The following is a 23763-nucleotide window of genomic DNA, read 5'->3' on the forward strand; positions in this document are numbered from 1 at the left end:
ATGACTTATATTCAGGGCCAGAGGATAGATAAGCTACAGGTCATTTTTCACATTTGCAGTAATGTTCAAAGCACACAACTTTCTGGGATGAGGTCTAGGTTGTGAGTGGAGGAACAGATATTTGTACAGATGACTCTAGTATTAGAGAATAGGCCAGACGATGATCAATAGCACAATCCTACCTCTTTTCTAGACATCCTAATTAAAGACATACTGACCACAATTTCCTATGGAAGGGAAATGTACATGTAGAAAGCCATGTGTATTCTGTCTTCCTGACATATTTCCACCCAGAGAACCACTAAGTGGTGGGGCAGAGGTATTTTAAAAAATCATAGTTCAGGGGGAGCAGCAAGCCATAAAAATTCTCTTTAAACCACTGAATGCAGAGTTAAATCTCACATATATGAATGAAAATATCTGTATCTGTCAGTTCAGTCGCTCAGTCATGTCTGACTCTTTGCGACCCCATGAATCGCAGCACACCAGGCCTCCCTGTCCATCACCAACTCCCGGAGTTCACTGAGACTCACGTCCATCGAGTCAGTGATGCCATCCTACCATCTCATCCTCTGTCGTCGCCTTCTCCTCCTGCTCCCAATCCCTCCCAGCATCAGAGTCTTTTCCAATGAGTCAACTCTTCGCATGAGGCGGCCAAAGTACTGGAGTTTCAGCTTTAGCATCATTCCTTCGAAAGAAATCCCAGGGCTGATCTCCTTCAGAATGGGCTGGTTGGATCTCCTCGAAGTCGAAGGGCCCCTCAAGAGTCTTCTCCAACACCACAGTTCAAAAGCATCAATTCTTCGGTGCTCAGCTTTCTTCACAGTCTAACTCTCACATCCATACATGACCACAGGAAAAACCATAGGCTTGACTAGACGGACCTTTGTTGGCAAAGTAATGTCTCTGCTTTTCAATATGCCATCTAGGTTGATCATAACTTTCCTTCTGTATCTGTATCTACAACTATATCTACATCTCTCCATGATGAGCAGGCAGGTCATGATTTGGATTCCTGCTGATTATGTTACGGATGTAATAAAAAATATAGGGCAAGAAGGTTGTGAAAAGTGTGAAATGAAAGTGTTTGCTGCTCAGTCCTGTCCAACTCTAGGAGATGCCATGGACTGTAGCCTGCCAGGCTCCTCTGTCCATGGAATTCTCCAGGCAAGAATACTGGAGTGGGTTGCCATTCCCTTTTCCAGGGGATCTTCCCCACCCAGAGATCAAACCTGGGTCTCCTGCGTTGAAGGCAGACTTTACCATCTGAGCCACCAAAAAGGTTGTGCATTCCAGCAAATATCAGCATCAAATTCCTTCTGCCTTCATGGCCGTGCCTTTTCACACTGTCTGTCTCCAAGAAGTTGATGTTAATTTTTTAATTGGATGTTGTTGGCATTCAAACAGCTCATTTGCTTGTTTTCCTGCTGTTCTCTGAAAATGTTCTTGGCAAAAGGAATGTGATGGACAATCCTCCTTCCTCACAGTGCCAAGAAGCCCCCCTTTACAGTTTAAAATGGCCCTCTTCAGATACAAGATGCACAACTCTTTACACAGCAGAGAAGTGCGAATAGGTCTGTTGAAAAACCCCTGTGGATTCCTGCTTTAAGCAAAGTCAGCTAGTGGTTAATCAGGTGTAAAGGAAGGAAGAAATTCTCCTTTAAGATGAGGAAAAATGAACGAATGTACTAGAATGCAAACATTGAAATTAAGTTCTGGCTGTTTCTATTGCTTGGCTCCAAAACTTATAAGGCAGCATGTAATCCCACACCTACTTACCTGGAATCCCCAAGCCATAGCCAGTAGTGAAATTTGCTTTAAATCCCCGTTTTGCCAACATATTATCAGTGATAAAAAGCACAGTCATTTGGTTGGTGGTTGAGAACACGTCGTTTACTGGACCAGGGCCTGTGTACACAGCTGCTCCCAAAGAAAATGGGATAATCAGTGAGATAATCATTTGACTCTAGAAGGAAATGTACCCTTTTCCTGAATTCTGTCTCCCAGACATATGCAACACGCAACGTGGCTTGCTCAAGAAGCACCCACACATAGAACGTGTACATTCTCTTATATTCTAGACACTGCTTCTAAGAAAGCCAACTTCTTTGTTGATCTTTTCCAGTATTACTTAAGGTTTCTGCAGCTCTAGAATTGTAATGATGAAATTACTCATAATATTGTCTAACTTAGCACCAGTACTATTCAAAGCTCATGCTACCCCATAAAATGATTTACCTGCTTTTAAAGACCTTTATAAAATAATGGAGATTATAATTTTTTACAATTTTTGTCTCAATAAATTTAGTCTGAATTTTTATCTTAATAAATCAATTGCCTTTTTAATACATTTTTGTTTAAATTCATTTGATATTTTTTTATAAATTGAACCACTAACCTTATCTGAAAGATATATTAGAGACAGATAACGTAGACCTAAATGGTGGTATTCAATTTTTCCCCCTCTAATCCCTAGGGCTACAGGCCTTCATAAACAATAAAATCCTCTTGGTAACCTTTCCCTTCTCCAGGGGATCTTCCCAACCCAGGGATCAAATCCAGGTCTCCCACATTGCAGGCAGATTATTTACCAGCTGAGCCACAAAGGTAGCCCTGTTAAAAAGTACTGGCTTCAGTTACTTTAAAAATACATTCATTGTGTTAAATGTTTTATATATTGGAATACTTGAAAGTGATTCTGTATCATAAGAGCTCCTTGCTGATAAATTTGAAAACAATGATTATGAGATCCTTTTGGAATTCTCATTTACTTTTCAATGATTGATGGAAATACTAAGAGGTGAAATGATAAAAACTGATCACGAGAACAGAAATTTTTATTATAAAGACAACGTAAAGTGAAAATAGAAAAACTACTCAAAATGCATTTATAACTGTATTGAAAATCAAACTTGAAGTTCCTCAGTTCTTGCTGGTACAAGGCACCGTAGTTCACTGAGACTTTCATTGTTACTGGTTTTGTGTGTGGCTCTCATCTCCCAGGAGGCTTTTGAGAGTCAGACACGACTGAGCACATGCACAAAGCACAGTTAGATAGAACACTTCTGAAATATGTGCTGTTTTTGCGTTCCAGTTGACATTTTATGTATTTTCATAGTTTAAAGCATGACTTATCAAGGGACACTTCTTTCTTAAAAGTTGGTAGTTGTTTAATAAGATATTAGCCATTCTATTTCATAGAACTTTATTATATTAAAAGGCATTTATGATCTAGGTATAATAACTTCTGGAATAGTACACTTTTCCTCTATGTCTATTAAAAATTAGTGATCAATAAATGATTGGGAAGAATCAATTTGATCAATTTTTGACTCATTCTCAGATATTTATATAGAAGCAGCTAGTACTAGAGACACAAAGTAATAGTGAAACACAAAGTAAATATCATTTAAAAATTTTGCATAATAAACATAATTGATCCTTCAGTTTGAAATGAAATAAAATGTATTATAATAGTTATTTTTGGACATACAATGTATACATAATGCATAGAATAGAAAACTGCATAATGGATGTTCTTGGCTTTTAGTCTCTAAAGTATAATGCTTAGTGTTCTTGCCTGGAGAATCCCAGGGACAGACGAGCCTGGTGGGCTGCCGTCTAAGGGGTCACAGAGTCGGACATGACTGAAGTGACTTAGCAGCAGCAGCAGCAGCAGTATCTCTAGGACCTGCTAACTCAAAACTGTGAATCTTGATTTCCCAAGAATTCTAAAGAATATTTTTCCGTCATCACTGTGAACGTTCCCCATATTGGAAATGCCACAGTTTGATGTGTTATTCTACTGTTGTGTTTTCACTTCGCTGTTTGTAAAAAAGTAACTACATGTATTGAGAAATTCTCTCTCCATGGGCTTCCCTGGTAGCTCAGCTGGTAAAGAAGCCACCTGCAATATGGGAGACCTGGGTTCGATCTCTGGGTTGGGAAGACCCCCCGGAGAAGGGAGCAGCTGCCCACTCCAGCATTCTTGCCTTGAGAATCCCATGAACAGAGGAGCCTAGCAGGCTGCAGTCCATGGGGTGGCAAAGAGTCGGACACGACTGAATGACTTTCATTTTCATTTTCTCTCTCCATCAGTCTGTCTTGAGCCATACAACTTTCACAATAAACTGGAGACTTACCTAAGAACAAGGAATCATCTCCTTCACCATCTCTGATTTCAACTACATCTGCAATATTTTCCAGGTCAAATTCTTGAAAGTGAAGCTGAATATTTTTTCCCTTTTGTGCATTTAAATTCCAAATACCTTAAAAGTAATAAATAATAAAGTTAGTTTAAACATACTTCTTTTGATTTCTCTTAACTTCAATCTTCTGAGACTTTCAAATCACTTTCAAAAATCTTTCCTTCATTTTATAAAACCTAATATTCCAAACTATTTGTCTGTGTGAAGAAATATTTCATCTACTCTAGAATACTTATAGTAAAATTTCAACTAAATTTGAGATCATTTATTCTAATTGAATTTATTTTATTCATATAAATGAAATACTTTCATCAAAGCGTGCAAATAGCCTTTTACTCCTACAATCTAAAATATATGAACGTCAAAAGATATGAATATTCTACTTCTATTTATCTTATTTCCAAGATTAAATGTAGAGGAAATGAGGTAATTAAAATGTAATTTGTAGGGCAACTAAGCTTTAGTATTTCTTTAAGTAATTGTTGCCATTATTTATATATGTCATATGATGGCAGTTCCTTTTGAAACAAAACAAAAAAATATTTATAGCCTTTTAGTATCAGGGAATGGCAACCCACTCCAGTGTTCTTGCCTGGAGAATCCCAGGGACGGGGGAGCCTGGTGGGCTGCCGTCTATGGGGTCGCACAGAGTTGGACACGACTGAAGTGACTTAGCAGCAGCAGCAGCAGCAGTATCAGGAATCCCTGGTGGCACAGCAGTAAAGAAACTGACTGTCAAAGCAGGAGATGTGGGTTCAATCCCAGAGTTGGGAGAACCCCCTGGAGAATGGAATTGCCACCCACTCCAATATTCTTGCCTGGGAAATCCCATGGACAGAGGAGCCTGGGTAACTATAGTCCATGGGGTCCAAAAAGAATTGGACATGACTTAGTGACTAAGTCAGCAGTGGCCACAGGACTGGAAAAGGTCAGTTTTCATTCCAATCCCAAAGAAAGGCAATGCCAAAGAATACTCAAACTACCACACAATTGCACTCATCTCACATGCTAGTAAAGTGATGCTTAAAATTCTCGAAGCCAGGCTTCAGCAATACATGAACCATGAACTTCCAGATATTCAAGCTGGTTTTAGAAAAGGCAGAGGAACCAGAGATCAAATTGCCAATATCCGCTGGATTATCAAAAAAGCAAGAGTTCCCGAACAACATCTATTTCTGCTTTATTGACTATGCCAAAGCCTTGACTGTGTGGATCACAATAAACTGTGGAAAATTATGAAAGAGATGGGAATACCAGACCACCTGACTTGCTTCTTGAAAACCTGTATGCAGGTCAGGAAGCAACAGTTAGAACTGGACATGGAACAACAGTCTGGCTCCAAATAGGAAAAGGAGTATGTCAAGGCTGTATATTGTCACCCTGCTTATTTAACTTATATGCAGAGTACATCATGAGAAGCGCTGGGCTGAAAGAAGCACAAGCTGGAATCAAGGTTGCTGGGAGAAATATCAATAACCTCAGATATGCAGATGACACCATCCTTATGGCAGAAAGTGAAGAAGAACTAAAGAGCCTCTTGATAAAAGTGAAAAAGGAGAGTGAAAAAGTTAGTTTAAAGCTCAATATTCAGAAAACTAAGATCATGGCATCCGGTCCCATCACTTCATGCAAATAGATGGGGAAACAGTGGAAACAGTGGCTGACTTTATTTTTTTGGGGCTCTGAAATCACTGCAGATGGTGATTGCAGCCATGAAATTAAAAGATGCTTACTCATTGGAAGGAAAGTTATGACCAACCTAGATAGCATATTAAAAAACAGAGACATTACTTTGTCAACAAAGGTCCATCTAGTCAAGGCTATGGTTTTTCCAGTAGTCATGTATGGACGTGAGAGTTGGACTATGAAGAAAGCTGAGCGCCAAAGAATTGATGCTTTTGAACTGTGGTGTTGGAGAAGACTCTTGAGAGTCTCTTGGACTGCAAGGAGATCCAACCAATCCATCCTAAAGGAGGGCAGTCCTGGGTGTTCATTGGAAGGACTGATGTTGAAGCTGAAACTCCAATACTTTGGCCTCCTGATGTGGACAGGCGACTCATTTGAAAAGTCCCTAATGCTGGGAAAGATTGAGGGCAGGAGCAGAAGGGGACGACAGAGGATAAGATGGTTGGATGGCATCACCGACTCAATGGACATGTGTTTAGGTGGACTCTGGGAGTTGGTGATGGACAGGGAGGCCTGATGTGCTGCAGTTCATGGGGTCTCAAAGAGTTGGACATGACTGAGCGACTGAACTGAACTGAACTAGTGACTAAACCACCACCACCTTGTTTTTTATTGATTCCTTAAATGATTTATTCTTTAGATTTTGCTCCCGAACATTTCTTCATTCTACGTGAATTTCTCATTCACTCTTAAGGAAGTCATTTCACTGACATAGTAATGGACCTCTAAGTTATCTTCTACATTTTCTTGAGAAGTAGATCCAGTTATCCAATATTTACTGTGTATAAATGTAAGTATCTCCAACTCAACAAGTAATAAAGGGAACACAGCGATCTCTTTTGCCAACTCATTCCTCTTTTCATTCTTCCTATTTCAGTGAATAGTACCACTAATCAGCCACTCACAGTTTTCTACACCAGAAGCTTCCTCGTCTTCCTTGACCTCTCTCCTCCCATATACAATCAATTACCAAGGGTGCCAATACTAGCTCCTACATCCCTGGGATCCCATTGCCTTCTCAGTCTCCAATGCCACTATCCGAATTCAAGTCACTGTTATTTTTCATCTCCTAATGAGTGAGGCTAATTGCTCCCTTACAACCAATCTCTGATCCTGCAATAGAATTTGTTGTTGCTCGGTCACCATGTAGTGTCCAACTCTATGCAACCCCATGGACTGCAATACAAAAGGATGGATCCATCTAACATGCAAACTTGATTTTACCACTATTTTCCTGTAAGCCAGTGAAAGTCTCCTCAGTGCTCTCAGAATAAAATTCAAACTGCTTAACATGGTGTGAGATAACTTCACATTTCATTTTCATTTGTTATCATTACTTAATTTTGCTTGAAGATTCAAGAAAAAATCAAGGTCTTCTACTTCTGAACTTTTGTATGTTAAATACTTCTTATGTTCCTGCACAGCCTCCTGTCTTTGCCCTTATTATAAACAGGGCCTTAGGCATTGTGTTATGTCTGACAAGTTATCTGAATCCTTATCTAGACTGAATTGTTTGTTTCTTCTTTACTTACTTCAGTACCTAACAAATAAAGCACTCAAAAAAGATTTCATGAATAAGTTAATAAATTTAATAAATGTCTCCAAATTGTTCTTTCAATGTTCCACTTATTTTTGGATTCTTTTACATCATTACTTTGTACAATTGATAATGTACAAATCATATTTTTACATTATTACTTTGTACAAATGTTTCAAAGATAGTTTCTATGCTAAGTAGAGATGATAATCTCTGGTTCCCCATACAAGTCAAATTAGATTAATGGCTGTTTATTTTTTTTAATCATATATCTCCCTATAATAGTGACTCTATTATCCTTTCAGAATGATATGATCTCTGGATCATTTGAAGGAAGAGACACTGACATTTTCAAATAACACATTTTTCACTGTCATTGGGGTATTTTTTTCACTGGTAGAATTTTCCATTTAGGTTGGTGGTGCTATCAGAAGCCATGGAAGGCAGGGGAAGAACATGTCTGTTTCTCAAAATACTAGTGTGGAATCTTTGGAGGGATGGGCCATGGAATTTTCATCTTTAACACAAACAATCTCTGTGCAGTTCTAATGAGCATCTCTATTTAGGACTAATGATCTAGATATAAGCTTTATCTGGTTTTATCATACAAGTCTCTTCTTTCTAGACTTAGAATTTTTTAGTATCCTTCATACTAGATCATCCTTTATGTTGGGACATATTGGGACTGCTTCCCTGGTGGCTCAGGTGGTAAAGAATCTGCCTTAAGTGCAGGAGACCTAGGCTTGATCCCTGGGTGGGGAATATCCCCTGGAGAAGGGAATGGCAACCCACTCCAGTATTCTTGCCTGGAGAATTCCATGGGCAGAGGAGTCTGGTTGGGCTATATAGTCCATGGGGTTGCAAAGAGTCAGACATGACAGAGAGACTAATACTTTCACTTTATATTGGGATTCTAATCACTGCCTGCTTTATTCTCTTTAATCTGTAGTTATAAAAGATATATATATATATATATATATATATATATGGATAAGTCTCTTTGCTGTCCACCTGAAACTATCACAACATTGCATATTGGCTATATTCCAATACAAAATAAAAAAAAAAGAAATTAAAAAAAAAGAAATTGTGGAGGTCAGAAATAGTGAAACACTATTTATAAAGTGCTTTGAAAACAAAACAGAAAACTATCAACCCAGAATCGTTTAATCAGCAAATGTATCCTTCAACAATGAAAATTAAAACCATTTTCAGAAGAAAGAAAATTAAGAGAATTCATTGCCAGTAGACCTGAATTAAAAGAAATGTTAAAGAAAGTTCACAGGGGAAAAAAAAAATGATAGCAGAGGGCACCCTGTAATGCCAAGAAATAAGGAAAAATAACAGAAATGGTAATATCTGAGTAAATAGAATAATTTTGTTCCCAGTTTACACTTGTTAAAATATGTATAAATAAATAGTATTTAACATTTGGGGAAAAAAAAAGATGTGGGTGTCACAATTGGCTCTTTGCTTTATGTACTTTCCACTGATCTTATACTATGGAACTCAAACTTGTTATACACAAGATAAACAATATATGCATAATCAAGGGGACTGGTATCTGGAATAAGGCTACTACCTCTTTTACTTTTTTAAACTTTTAAATAGGAGAATTATCATAATATCACCTGTTTTAAAGAATTATTGTAAGAACTGACTAAAATAAGTTATATTAAGCACTGGTGCTGTGACTGGCATAAAATAAATGCTAAAAAAGTTAGTCATTAATCATTGTTATTCTTCTCATTATATTAAGTGAGCTCATAGATGTAGTAGTTGTATCCAGATATAGCAAATTTATAATCTAGTTTGCTGTGTCAAGGGGAGAATCTAACTTTGATATATACATTTGTTTTCCATGATCTGGAAAAGAAATGACTCACAGAAAGCCTGATTAGGGTAGCTGTTTGGGAAGTTTATAGACGTGAATGTTGTATTTGGCTCCCACAGGTCATGAGGCCCTCCACAGTCCGCTGAAAAGGAAAGCAAAGAAAAATCATGAGTAACATAATATTTATTTCAGAGCTGTAATACTATATGCCAGCAAATTTCCAATTTTATTTCTTGGAATACTGGTTTTGTCAGATACATGTTAGAGCTTGTGTAAGGGAAAATATAGGCTAACAGGTTTCTTTACTGAAGAATGTCTCAAACCCTTATATATTTTTATGATCTTTGTGATTCCCCAAGAAGGCATAATAGTGTTCTGCATTTTCCAAAATTATCTGGCCAAGGAAACAATTTTGACAAGCATCTTTTATAGGTAGTCTTCATGAAATAAAGTATCAACTCCTTGCTTTAGAAAAAATAGATGAATCTTTGTAATGGAACAAATACAGTATATGCCTCTCTCTTATGAGAAGGACTAGTAAATAACTAATCCTATCATTTCTTGTTTTTTCTTCTTTTTTTCCTACTTTTCTTTAGTAGAGAAGCTTCACCATTCTGTATACTGTATTGAAGCATGTGATGTTCAAGAAAGGGAGACAAACACAATTGCTACTTTCTAAATAGTTACCCTAGATTGTCTAGGAGTGAAGTTGGGACTGAACTAAATCCAAATTTATAAGAAAAAACATAGCACCGATCTTCCAGTTAAGAGTATGATGCTTCAAGTAGGTAAACTAACTTTTTGAAATTTGTAACCTACTTCATATTTATTTATCTTGCTTATTAGAAGACCATTCTAAAGTAATGTAAAAATTCCTCAGCTACGTTGAGTATTCCAGTTCTTACTTTTTAATATCATATTATATGTAAGATCAAAAGAATAAAAGTAACCTAAATAGAGGAATACAGAGGATCAGGATAAGTATATATTTTCCTGTAATTAAAGCAGATGATAATGATATGGCTGTGTGTGCTTAGTCACTCAGTCATGTCTGACTCTTTGCAACCCCATGAACTGTAGCCTGCCAGGCTCCTCTGTTCATGGTGATTCTTCAGGCAAGAACACTGGAGTGGGTTGCTGTGACCACCTCCAGGGGATATTCCTAACCCAGGGATTGAACCCAGGTCTCCCACACTGCAGGCAGATTCTTTACTGCCTGAGCTACCAGTGAAGAGGAATAATACTGGAGTGGGTAGCCTATCCCTACTCCAGTGGATCTTCTTGACCCAAGAATCCAATCAGAGTGTCCTGCACTGCAGGCAGATTCTTTACCAGCTGAGCAACCAGGGGAGCCTGATAATGGTGTACTTACTCCCAATAACATAGAAGTCAAATTAGAGAAGAGAAAATTAAATGTCTCTACATCTACAGCAGTGTCTTTTATCAGACTTTCTTGTTTAATCCCTCTTTCACAGGTCATCTGCCTTATTTATGTGGATCCTTCCAATTTATGTGCATTTTTCAAGCTTGTAGGTAATAATGTTCTTTGATTTGGGTTTTGTGATATGCACAATGGGACAGAGACAGTTACTGTGGCTCAAACTAGTATCATTACCAATATATCCTGTTCTGTAAGGTGATAGGGCTTGGCCTAACTTATATGAACTCCTGGGACTGGCTTATCCACAAATGAGTTCAGCAGGAATAATAAAATCTTTCTAAAAACTCATTGTTTGCAAAATGTCCGTGCACATTGTCTCATCTGGAGAGAGAACACGGTGTGCAAAAGGAAGATGTGTTGTAGCTGGTGGAGTAAAACGGTTTCTCTGAGTTTCTCATCTTTTTGAGACTGGGTCTTCTCATATATAAACTAGACATATATTAGAGATTTTCAAGGTTGTTGTAAAAATCAGAAATAATTTGTGAAAAATGCCTGTCACATTCAGTACTCATTTTCAATGCACCTCTGTGATATAGGTAATTACTATGACTTTTTCAGTTTTAAATGGGCAATCCAGACTTTGGAGGTATTCCATTAGTTGTTAATGTTGTGCACATTCAGTTAGTGTCAAGGCTTCAACTCAGTTAACCTCAAACTCATCTCACAGTATTTTACTGTCTCCTATTGGGTTGATTAAATGGAATCATTTTAACCATCTGGTCCAAGCCATAGGCAGGGTTTAGACTGCATCTCAGTAAATGGCACTTGGTGGGTAGGTGATATATACTTGATGGGTAGGTGACAAGGAGAAGGAGGACAGAGGGGAAGGTGGATGAGATCTCTAAAAAGTAAAGTCAATGATGAACAGATCTAGAAGGAAGAGAGCAGAGTATACAGGGTGCTGAAGAAGACATTGGAACCAAAAAACGTGGTAATTCAGAACAAGGGCAATTTCTTAAGAAAGTGGTAATTCAGAACTAGGGCAGTTTCTCCACTGAGAAAGACTGAAGAAACTTCGAGCTCCCAGGCAGCTGTCCCTTGGAAGCAAATCATCTCCTTGATCGTGTGACTCTTTGTCTTGCAAAATTTCCTGAAAAGGGATCCACTACAACCCCTCAACTCTTCCCCACATACAATGCGTGTAATCTTCTGTAATTCTAAGTGCCTCGAAATTCTTCCTTCAATCATCTGGGAAATGGATGGAAAGGGAGAATGTAACTACAGGACAAAAGTAACACTGCAGATTGAAGAAGGATGGTGGCGGGGAGGAAGCCAGCTCTTCGTACTTTGTAAGTTTAGCCATACCCAGTGTGGCGGCTAGGGATGCTGCTGTTTAAACATCATTGTCATTTTCTCTTCAAGGAACAGGAAAATTTCTAAATTGTATACTCCTCATATAGTAAATAGTCAAAATTTTGGAGAATGCATTGCTTGTTCACCTCTCTGAACATTTGACAGTACGTTATATTATATGTAGATGAGTACATAGGACTTAAATACACAATCAGAACTAAAATGCTGGTAAGTGTATTGTTAAGTCTGTCAGGGCAGGCAGTTGACTTAGCATTTCTCTTCTGAATAGTGATCTTGGAAAATTCAACAATTTAAAGTACTTTTAAAATAATAAAATCCTTAAGAAGTACTTTTTGAAATACATTTCAAATGTAATTTTATATCATATAACTGATCAATAAGTATCTCTGTTCATTGGCCTTATAAGATGCGTATCAGTTACTTCTGGTATATAAATGACTGTAAGAAATTGGCAAAGGCACTTTCAGCCATTCTAAACATGACGACACAGTTGATTTTAATGGTAGTGTTGCTATAGTAGAGATGTAGCATGTGCTTCTTAATAGAGGAGCCAAAGACTCATGAAATGTAATTCTGGAGATCAAGGTCCTGCTGTGTCATTTAATAAGCCATCTCCACACAGAGAATGAGAGTCAAATAGCCTCTTGATATGGGGAACCCTATTCAGTTACGGTTGTTAAACTTTCCCATTTTTCTTTTTTTTGGAGCTGTTCTCTCAAAGACTTGTTTTCTGATTAAGTTCTTCCTATGCCAGTAGGGATCTTCACTGCATGCAATATGTAAATAATATGCAGTATTTTGCAAAGTGGTTGTCAGGGATAGATATTTTCCTTGAGGCACGTCATTTTTAATCCATGCTTAAACCTCTAACATAAATGAGATATGTGTCAATGTGGAGGCATTTACTGTATGGTGGAAAACAGGAGAGTCAGGCCTTCACTTACAATAAAAGGGTTCAAATTAAAGTTATTTCTGACAAGATATATCAAGCAAGAAATAAGGGTGATAAAAATAGGTTTCTGATGGCTACTTTTATGTGAGGGAAATAATAGGTGCAGTTTAAGAAATACTACTCACATTGATATTTGAATATGTTCGAAGGGGCTAATTTTTAAAATTAGGAATTTTCTTGTAATCATAGTAATACATAAGTCCTACAATATTACAGACAACATTTTAAAAGATTAGGTTGCTATATAAAAAGAAAATTTGGAGTTCAGTCAAAATTTTTATTTCCATTCACAGGTTATAGTGATCAGTCATGATATAAATATTTTTATTATATTTGTGGCAATAAAGGTCAATTTTTATTCCCAGTGATTTTCATTTTATTTATAATTAATAGCAATCTAGCCAATAATAGATCTAGTAAGTAGGCTGTTTTGAAGGTAAAAGAATAAAACAATAGAATAGTCAAAAACACTGATAGGAGCTTAGCAAATTTGGAATTTGCTAAGAGTTTGAATATTGAATCATACTAATGATATAAAAGCCAAGCAGATCTACATGGCCATCAATTATAAAATAATTGAATAGTTACTAATTCATTTCACATGAATAACAAGAGTCAAAGATTATTTAGCTCTAAGTATAATATCCATTCTGAAGGAGATCAGCCCTGGGATTTCTTTGGAAGGAATGATGCTAAAGCTGAAACTCCAGTACTTTGGCCACCTCATGGGAAGAGTTGACTCATTGGAAAAGACTCTGATGCTGGGAGGGATTGGGGGCAGGAGGAGAAGGGGATGACAGAGGATGAGATGGCTGGATGGCATCACTGACTCGATGGACATGAGTCTGAGTGAACTCCGGGAGTTGGTGATGGACAGGGAGGCCTGGCACGCTGCCATTCATGGGGTTGCAAAGAGTTGGACACGACTGAAGCGACTTAGCAGCAGCAGCAGCAGCAGCAGCAGCAGCATACTATTTAGTGGGTTTCCCAGGTGGCGCTGATGGTAAAGAACCCGCCTGCCAAGGCAGGGTTTGCAAGAGATGCGGGTTCAATCCCTGGGTCGGGGAAAATACCCTGGAGAAGGAAATGGCAATCCACTCTAGTATTCTTGCCTGGAGAATCCCGTAGACAGAGGAGCTTCCTATAGACAGAGGAGCCTGGCAGGCTACAGTCATAGGGGCACAAGGAGTGGGACAGGGCTGAAGTGACTTAGCACGCACGCATGCATACCATTTAGTAAGGACTTGTGATGAATCATTCTGATTGTGTTGCAAGTTGGCATTATATTTGTGTAATGGAATGTTTACTTTTTAAAATGTTCTCAATATAGTCCCCATATTTAAATTACTTGTGCTAATGTCACAGGGCAAAAATGATAGAGCTGATGTAGCAGCAAGTGATAAAAATGGAAGGAAGAAAAAGAAGAAAAATCCCTGCAGTTTGGAAAACTGAACTTGTATTTCCCGAAACAGGGCACAACCTGAATCCCTAGAAACAACAGAGAAAAATGGCTTTAGCTAGTCAGTTACTCGACTGGCAATATTTTCTTATTTAAATGCTCGCTAAGAGCCAAAGAAAAGACTATTAGGCAGTCAGCCATGGTTTCTTTTGTTTCTGCTTAAACAAATCACTGATCTGGAACCAGAAAAGCTCTGCTCAAATAAGAATTTCACTGAACCAATTGCAAATGGCATTTGAATGAAATTGTTCAGAATGCATTTGATGGTAATTAACATTTTTTGCTGTGCTAAATATTGCCCTGAAGTGAACCATTTGGAAACTGGAACAGATACACTCTGGGCAAATTCTAAAGTTTATATTTTAAAATCAGATGAATTATTCTACCGTTATCATTTCAGTATGGTGAAAATATGCAGGTATATCATGCTTCCTTGACATTGAGGTATTATATTTTTCTCTTTCATGTTGGAATAGATTAAGTGGACTGTGCATTACACAGATAAAGTTTTAATACAAAAAATTAAAGTTTTAGTTATATATGTATGATTTTATAGATAAAAGTTATCTCAAAGTTTTCTCAATTTTTTTATTTTGTATAGTGATGAAATTTGGCTACTTTTAAAATATCAATTCTATGAAACTATGTTACTTTCACCTAGAAAAGTTTTCTTCTTGACAACTTATTGAGGAATAGAGAAACAAGCTAACAGAAAAGATTGTGAAGACGGTCTGTTTTTTAAATGATTGCGCTATCAAAATAGCAAGATGTTGGTAATGCTTGGTATCCATAGCAATTATGTATCAAATCAGCAATGATTTTAATGATTGTAATACTTTTTGCAGAAAAAAAGTTTTATATAATAGACCAGAAGAGTGTGAGACACCTTTACAAAATTAAGTGAGACAATTATTTTTGAACAATGTTGTGGAGCCCAAATTATTGGTTTCAGATTGATATTTTCTCTATGGCTAGCCCCACAATGATTTGCAAGCTTTATTTCTGGTATTAAAATTTTGTTTAGCAGAAATGTTTTTGTTACCAAAAGTAACAAACAGCTGAGAAAGAGAGAGATACAGAGAGAGAGGCTTTAGTTTATACCTAACAGTATTTATTGATGATCTATATATGCAATATTAAGAACCAGACAACAGTGAAGCAAAGGTGATTAAGATCCAGAGTTTGGCGTCAAGAACACAATTTTGGAGGCAATATTATTATATGGAAATGACTGAGCATGCATACATACAGGCACACTTGGTATTTTCCTTCTTTTGTTTCAACTTTTTTGTGTCATTCTGTTGCTTGATCTTAGTGCTTCCTTGAAGCTTTTTCCCGCTCACACTCTCTTCTCCAAAGTACTCTACCACTTAAGTCTCTCATGTACTAATTTTAGGGGCACATAGTTAGATGTTGATTTTTGTATTTATTAATTTATAAATTAATATTATATGGATTTTTCTTTCATGTAATAGTGGTTATTGATATATCTTACATTTTCTTATGAAGTGCTTTGTATGCAATATTTATAAAATTTGAATGACTATTTCAAATATTGAAGAATCTATGTAATCCATACATGCACCAAGCACTGTGTGCATGCTAAGTTGCTTCAGTCATGTCTCACTCTGTGTGATCCTATGGACTGTAGCCCACCAGGCTCCTCTGTCTATGGGATTCTCCAGGCAAGAATACTGGAGTGAGTTGCCATGCCCTCCTCCAGGGGATCTTTCTGACTAGGGATCGAATTTGCGTCTCTTACTTTTCCTGCATTGGCAGATTTTTTTTTTTTTTTTTTTTTACCACTAAGGCCACTTGGGAAGCCCCACACCTAGCATTAGGTTGTATTAAATTGAAAACAAAATGGCAATCAGCACCTAAATTATTTTCAAAAATGAAAATGTACTAAAATTATCATAAACATGAAGCATAACAGGATGCACAGCATTATTTCATTGGTGATCTATATTTAATGTGTAATATTTTACTAGTTTCTGTTTTACTTATATTTTAAAGTTTCTGATTTTCAGTGAAAAGACAGCACTATGGCAAGATAATAAAAAAATAAATCAGAGAGAGATCTACCTGGAAATACTAATAGCCTAATTAGGGAAAACACATGTTAAGGTTACTTACTGGGAAGTTCTGGTGGAGGAGTTGGGACTAAAGTTGGTTCTGGATAGACACTCACATTACAAATCCCATATGTTAGGCTAATGTCATCCAATGCTATATCACTCAGGATCTGGTTTTTAAACCCATAGAAAGAAACCTGTAATTCAGAGAGGTACATAAAATGATTCCACTTTAATCTTTTCTGATTGATTCTTCTTGTAGCCCAGTATTCTCTGGAGAATCAATACGGTCATGTCCAAGTAAATGTGGACGAGTTATCACACAGTGAAATACTGTTTTTCAAGATCCTTCGGCTGAGCCCAGCTCCCTAACTATGTGTTTACGGTGGTCTAAATTTTTGCTAGTGTCTTCTTTCTGTGTTAGGCAATATCGTCACAATTTCTCTATGTCTCTAGCTCTTTCTTTCATGATATTGTCATGCTCCACTGTATTCTGTCACATATACACATCATCTTGCATGGACAGCAACCTTATTCTAGGTTCTTTCCACAACATTATTAAAAATCCAGGTAGCTGTCTGCCTTCCTAGAGCATACAACCCTGAAGAGATTAGAAGTCACGCTGTCATGTCCAATTCTTTGCAATCTCTTGGACTATACAGTCCATGGAATTTTCCAGGCTAGAATACTGGAGTGGGTAGCCTTTCTCTTCTTCAGGGGATATTTCCAACCCAGTATTGAACCAGGGTCTCCTGCATTGCAGGTGGCTTCTTTACCAACTGAGCTATCAGAGAAATCCCTGGAGCATAACACCCTGAAGAGAAGACACATTGATTAGGTAATTTAAAAGAGAGAAGAAGAAAACAAGAGAAAATATAAATATGATATAGTTATTCAGAGCCAGATAGTGGCTCTAGTGGTAAAGAATCTGCCAATGCAGGAGACACAAGAGAGTTAGATTCCTGGGCTGAGAAGATCCCCTGGAGTGGGGAATGCCTGCTGGTACTGGTCATAATTGACCTGGGAAGTTTGTGTGAGATATATTACAAAGGTGATAACCAGAGGACACAGACCCAGACCTGGGAGAAAGGCCCAGTGTTCAGATGAAACATATTAGGTTCTTAAGAACAGTGGCTATTTTTGATGGACTTTGTTGGATCCTCTCCTGTCTGGGAAAGGAAAGACATAAACTGAACACCTGATGTGCTATTTGCTATGCAAGGTGCATTGTATGCATTATATTATTTAATTTTTCTGACACTAAATTGAATTTACAGTCATCTATTCACTCATTTGTTCACTCATTATACCTACTTCAATATACAATCATCTATTCACTTGTTAGTTCATTCATTCTACCTACTTCATGGTAGACACTACTCCATGTAAGAATTATCTTTTCCTTTCAGATACACACAAGCTGAATGTCAAAGAGAATATAGTAACTTTTTCAAGATTTTGTAACTGAAGTGGCAAAGCCAAGGTGTAAATATTTCTAGAACTCAGTCCTCTCACTCTGCCTGATGAAAAAGTGGATGCAGTTTTGTGACTTTTAAGACTCTCCATGTGTTGCCCAAGATTTAGTTACTGCCATACTTATCTTTCTGTTTTTGCCATCTTTTCGTTCCTTCATGTTCCATTTTCCTTTACCCTTCCTTGAATTGTCAGAAAATTAAGGTGGAAAAGAAAACTTTACAGAATTATAGAATCAGAAGAAAGAGGATAAGGAAAAAGGATAGGGGAAAAAAAAAAGAAAGCTAAGAAAGCTGGGAGGAATACAAATGAGAGTCATTGATTATTGCCTGCTTTTTATCAAGTCACAGAAAAGCACGAATCTTCACTAATGACAATGTCTGTCCAAACATCTTCTGAAAGTTATACTCTTGTATCTGAAATTGCCCAGTTAAAACATTCTTAATTTGGTCAAGCTATTAGCTTATATGATCCTATATTTTAATTGCAAACACCCTTGGGAAGAGAATACATTAAGCTGTTACGTGAAAAATTAATTCACCCTAAAGTGAAATAAATGATCAGAGACTTCCCAATGATACAGCTCATAGAACTTGTCTCTAGAGGAAATATATGGCGATTAAGTTAGAATGTGGCAGCGTGTGGGGATACTGGTGGGTGTGGATGTTCTAACAGCAAAAGATGATTCCCTAGAAAAGTGTAGGGGTCATTTAGGTGGTGGTCTTGAAAAGTTGGAAAACCTAGTTAGGCAGTGGAATAGGAAGACATGGTTGACTTGTGCTAGAAAGTTGCTGAAGAAAGCTGAAATATCCTTCAAGTTTTCTGTGAATTTTATGGCTCATTATAAGTAGTACTTCCATGTAGTAAATTGTTCCTCAGTAAGTGGTTTTTAATGTCAGTGAATAATTGAAAATAGGGGAACTCAAATATAAAAAAAAAGAGAGAGAGAAAGATCAGGAAGGAAGAGAAAACGACTTAGCTATACCCAGAAAGTAAATTGTTTTTCACATATCACCATAAACTATAATTGTATCACCATTTTGTAATACAAATACATGGTTATAAAGTGTTTTGCCCACCTTAAATTCCACTGTTTCATTTAATGTTACTTGTCCATAGTTCCAATTTTGTCCATAATTTCCTTCTTTTTGGAAAATTGTCTTCTCCATGTTTTGGTCACTGCTGATATTAATGCTTAGTTTGTAAACATTTTCACCATACATATAATACCTAATTTGGAAACAAGCAAAAATTAATCAATTCCTAGAACACTAGAAAAAAATATATATATTCACATATATGTAGATATATTAGGATTATTCTAAATCTTTCACTCAGTTACCTCTTTTCTTTTGGGTAAAGGAGCTGCTAGAGAAAAGAAAGTTTTTAGTATTTGCTACTTTATTAATGGGAAAAGTAATGACTAATGCATTAAAACTTGGGGCAACATCTTAGTAAAATTTGAGCTTGGCAATGTAAGAAAAGCAACATCACTTATTAAATAAGATGTTACTTAACATGTGTCTATAACATACCAGAAACTAAGGCAGGCTTGTTCAGGAGTGGGATCTAAAGGGAGAGTTAAAAGTCCTACTCTTTCTCGTCTTCCTCCTGGTCCAGTTGGGGTGGAAATGTAAAATCCTGTAAAAAACAACAAAAAATATTTTGCTTCACTTAAATATTAGCAACTTTTTTGGTTGTGCTTTCCTTCTATATAACTTATAAGCAGGAAAGCACAACTTTAACATGAAAATATAAAGAAACATGTTTAGGTAGAATGGAAAGGAGCTATATTAGAAGCCAGAAGGCAACTTCCATAATCAATTGTTATTTAAGAAAAGTCACTTCTCAATTTAGGACTTCCCAATAGCCTTGAACAGGAACATCCCTAAGGATATAACAAAATCTAAGTTACTCAGAGTTCACATGACTGTTTCATCTTATTACTTTGAGAAAATACCACTTTAGCTCCAATTTATTAGATGTTTTGAGTATTCACTCCTGTAGAGACAATAGGACCATGAAGATATTTAGATATGCTGATGGACTAACTCACTTAAGGCAAGTATTTAAATGCAAATTCCAAGGGAAAGTTCAATTCCTTCTACTGGAGTTTCCCTTACAATTGTAACTGTCACTAATTTTTGAGGTCATTTAAGTCTAATTAACATCTTCAGAAAATCCTTTTTGGTCTTTCGAACTAGATGTGACTCTTGAATTCTTAGTTACACTTGTACTTCTCTGATGTCACTTAGAGTATTCCATCGTGCATTATATTTATATTCATATGTGCTGTTAAAAACTTGTTAGAAGTTTGGATAAAAGAAAGACATTTGGTACATTTTCTTAATTCTCTGTGTGGATTAGCTAAATATTATTTAATATATTCATGCTACATTAATTTGGCTTTTTATTTTAAAATTTATTAAAGTACTACACAACTGAAATGATTAAATAGGTATCTTCCACAACCCTATGGAGAACTTTAGGTTAAATTATAATTCTTTTAAAATATCTTTGAGAGTTCTTGAAATTAACCTCAAGAGTCAGCTTCAATATTTGTAAGTTAAGCATTCAGTGAGTTTTTGTGAGCCATTTGGTTTCTCCTACAACGTCCATCTAGCCTTTTATTCTGCTTATTTCTTCATGAACTGAACCTAACCTCTGCCCCTCCAACACTCCAACCTCCAAAGAAGTCGTAACACTACTTCACTTCTTCTCTTTGGAAGAGAAGTAGTGCTGGATGTTGATGTAGAGGCAGCAGAGATTGCAGAGAGAGTAGAACTTTCTGGAAATCTAGAGGGCCCTCTCAAAAAGAAAATACTATTCTAAGAATCACTTTGTGAGTTTGTGGGTGCATATAAAGTTAACTGAATCTGGTAGATAAATATCAAAACTTTTAGATTGAGAATGGTGCAAATTCAGCCAGGTTCTCTCAATATTAAAGAGCAACATTATTTTCTGAAATTCAACATCACAGGAAAAATAAGGAAATAAGGACAATTTTACTTTGAAACATTGAAAGTACTCTTATTTTAGAATAGGTTTATAGGCTAAATAAAATGCAGATATCCCCAAGACTTAACATACTTTTGAAAATTGAATCTATAACTATTTTCCTCTCTGGCATAATATTTAGAACAGTATCACAGCCAATTTGTTTCTGTTGAATGTTTCTGTGGTATGCAAAGAAAATAGTTATGATACCTAATATGTATAAAGCATTTTTCATATGCCAGGCATTTTCCTAAGATTTTAAAAAACATATTAATTTAATGTTCATAATATTCCTCCAAAGTCAGGTTCTATTATCATCAACCCACTTTCCAGATGAGGAAACTGAGATAGATAATGAAATGATTGATGATGATGAGTCATCTAACAGAGTAGATTTAAATGGCAGAGCTCAAATGTAAACCTAGCTATGACTTTAGGGTCTCTATTTGAATGATTCTTACTACTATACAGTGCTAGCTAACCCCCAAGTGTTGGAATGATTATGATTTCATTGAGAAAAGCCAACAAAAAATACTTTCTTCATCTCTTCTAGCTCTTTTGTGACTCCTCCATTTCTGAAAATTTTATGTTACTCATCTCATATCCCTGAATGTTCTGGAAAAATGGGTCTCTGCTGAGCACCCCAAGCTGCTGCCCTGAATCAGCACCAATGTCTCCACCAGTTGCTTTTGTTTCTAAGAAGAACAGAGAAACGGAGCATTGACAATACAGAGATTTCAAAGCAGGTGCTCCACTAGGAGAAACTTCTTCAGAAAGACTCGGAGAGTTAAGGGGCTTAGCTATTCTTCCCTAAAGCAATGTTAATTCAAAGCTTATCTGTTTCATTTAGGCCTACCTGTCATTTAAAGTGAAAGTAAAGAACAAAAAACATCCTGCATGGATAAGAGGAACAGCAGGAAAGATTTAATTCCCTTCCATCTCAGAGGCAGGATGTCTGACACATAAAAAGCAAGCTGGAAGAAAAATACCCCTTGGAGGGGAATGACTGCTAGATTATGAAATCACCGGTATGAGACTTGGGAAGGACCTATTAAGGCCTCTCATCCGTTCTTATTACACTGCTGCCTCTGGTGGGCTCTCAACTGCTCTGACTCATCTCACTTTAAATAACTCCTGCTTCACAACCCTCTCCTGAGACTGCATTTCCAACCCGACTATTTAAAACCTCCACCTGACATTCAACCTGTCTCACTTTGGTCAGTTTCATCTTATTTCTTTTGTGATTTAATCTGTTGGCAAGCCTAAATCATTTTTCTCCCCTAATGTACTTATAGTCTTCAAATATCAGTAGAATGATTTTTCTCTCTTATTATGATGACATAAAAGGAGAAAATGATAATTTGAACATCAAAGATTTCGACTACATAAAAGCCATCTGTCAGAGTCAATGGATATAGGTGCTTTCTGTACTTTCCTCTAACTACTTTCCAAGTGTGAGAGAGAATTTTTTTTTTATTATAGTTAAGGAAAAAAAAATGGTCAAATTATTTGACTGTTTTAGGTCAGGATTCTCTAGAGAGTTGGGGTTATTATCACTTGGGGGTTAGTCTTCAACTGTGCAGATTACTAATTATCCCTAGGGGACCAGGCTGTGGGAAATCACTGATTCAAAGGAGAATAATTATGCATAAGACGATGCATGTCATAATATTTAGTTTTAAGCATGTAAGTCTAATGAGATTGGCCATCTACGCAGAGCATATATATATTTTTTTATCCATAGGGTCACACTGGTTAACTAATTTAGCAGGATCCTGTTAACATTATTTTTAGATTATATCCAGAATCTGACCTCATATGACCACATGTGAGTCCCATGGCCTCTTTTCTGGATTAAGTGACAACTTTTCATTGGTCTCCCTGACAACTCTCTTGCCCTTCCATAAACTATTCTACCAATCAAAGTGAATCTTCTCCTTCCTACACTTAAACGTCAGTGGCTCCTCACGTCACTGGGGAAAAGGGCAGAGCCATGGAAGACTCATTATTATCTGAATCCCATTGGCCCTATAGATTCTATTTCAGCAATGCTGGTTTCCTGGCTTCCCTTCATGCAGGTCAGGCATGAGTCCTTCAGAGCCTTTACTCTGCGTGTTTCCTATGCCTGGGGTAATCTGTATGTCCCTTAAAGTTTTGATTCAAGTATCACTTATTGTTTCAATGAGACTCAACCTAATGACTATATTTTAATTTGCAGAAACACCTCAACATCTGCCCTCCCCACTGGCCTTACCAAGCTCTGTATTTTCCCCTAAGTACTCATTAACATTAAACAGACGCCCAAAATGTAATGATTTGTGATGCATAGTGCTTATTTCCTGTTTTCCTTTGCTATAAAATGTGTTCCGTAAGAGAAGAAAATCTGGTTTCTTTTATTCACAGATACATCCAGAGGTCTTGACTCAAGAAAATACTTCTTAAATAAGGGAGTGAATGAATGCTTCGAGTGGGAGTTTCAATGATTTCTTAGAGAAATAGATCAAAAGCAGTCACATTCCTGTTAAGAAATGCTTCATGAACTGTAATTTGTGTGAACTGTATTTTGTTATCCTGGGGTGCATTTTCTAAGGAAGTGCTCAGGTTATTTTTATGTTATAAGCAATTTCATATAGTCAATCACTTATTTAAAAATGACTTATTGAGTCAAAACTGTAGACATTCACTCATTAATTTAAAATAATTTTACATGTTAGTTATATTCTGGCACTGAAAATGCACTAGCATCTCAAAGATGAAAAAGACAAGGTTCTTGTTCCTGAAGAGAAC

General features: G+C 36.7%; 1 protein-coding gene across 1 annotated transcript in view; it reads right to left on the bottom strand.

Moving 5' to 3' along the window:
- Nucleotides 1–23763, bottom strand: part of TMPRSS15 (transmembrane serine protease 15) — a 143497-nt gene that overhangs the window by 59576 nt on the left and 60158 nt on the right. Inside the window, exons 12-17 of the mRNA XM_086415861.1 lie at nt 19515–19620; nt 19059–19209; nt 16568–16703; nt 9318–9407; nt 4143–4268; nt 1780–1920 (exon numbers count right to left, since the gene is read on the bottom strand). Of these exons, the coding sequence (XP_086271987.1) occupies nt 1780–1920; nt 4143–4268; nt 9318–9407; nt 16568–16703; nt 19059–19209; nt 19515–19620 (750 nt within the window). The remainder of the gene's footprint in view (nt 1–1779; nt 1921–4142; nt 4269–9317; nt 9408–16567; nt 16704–19058; nt 19210–19514; nt 19621–23763) is intronic.

Source organism: Bos grunniens, chromosome 1 (genome assembly GCF_055505025.1).
Source record: "Bos grunniens cultivar Pamir isolate PY7600 chromosome 1, Bosgru_T2T1.0, whole genome shotgun sequence".
NCBI lineage: Eukaryota > Metazoa > Chordata > Mammalia > Artiodactyla > Bovidae > Bos > Bos grunniens.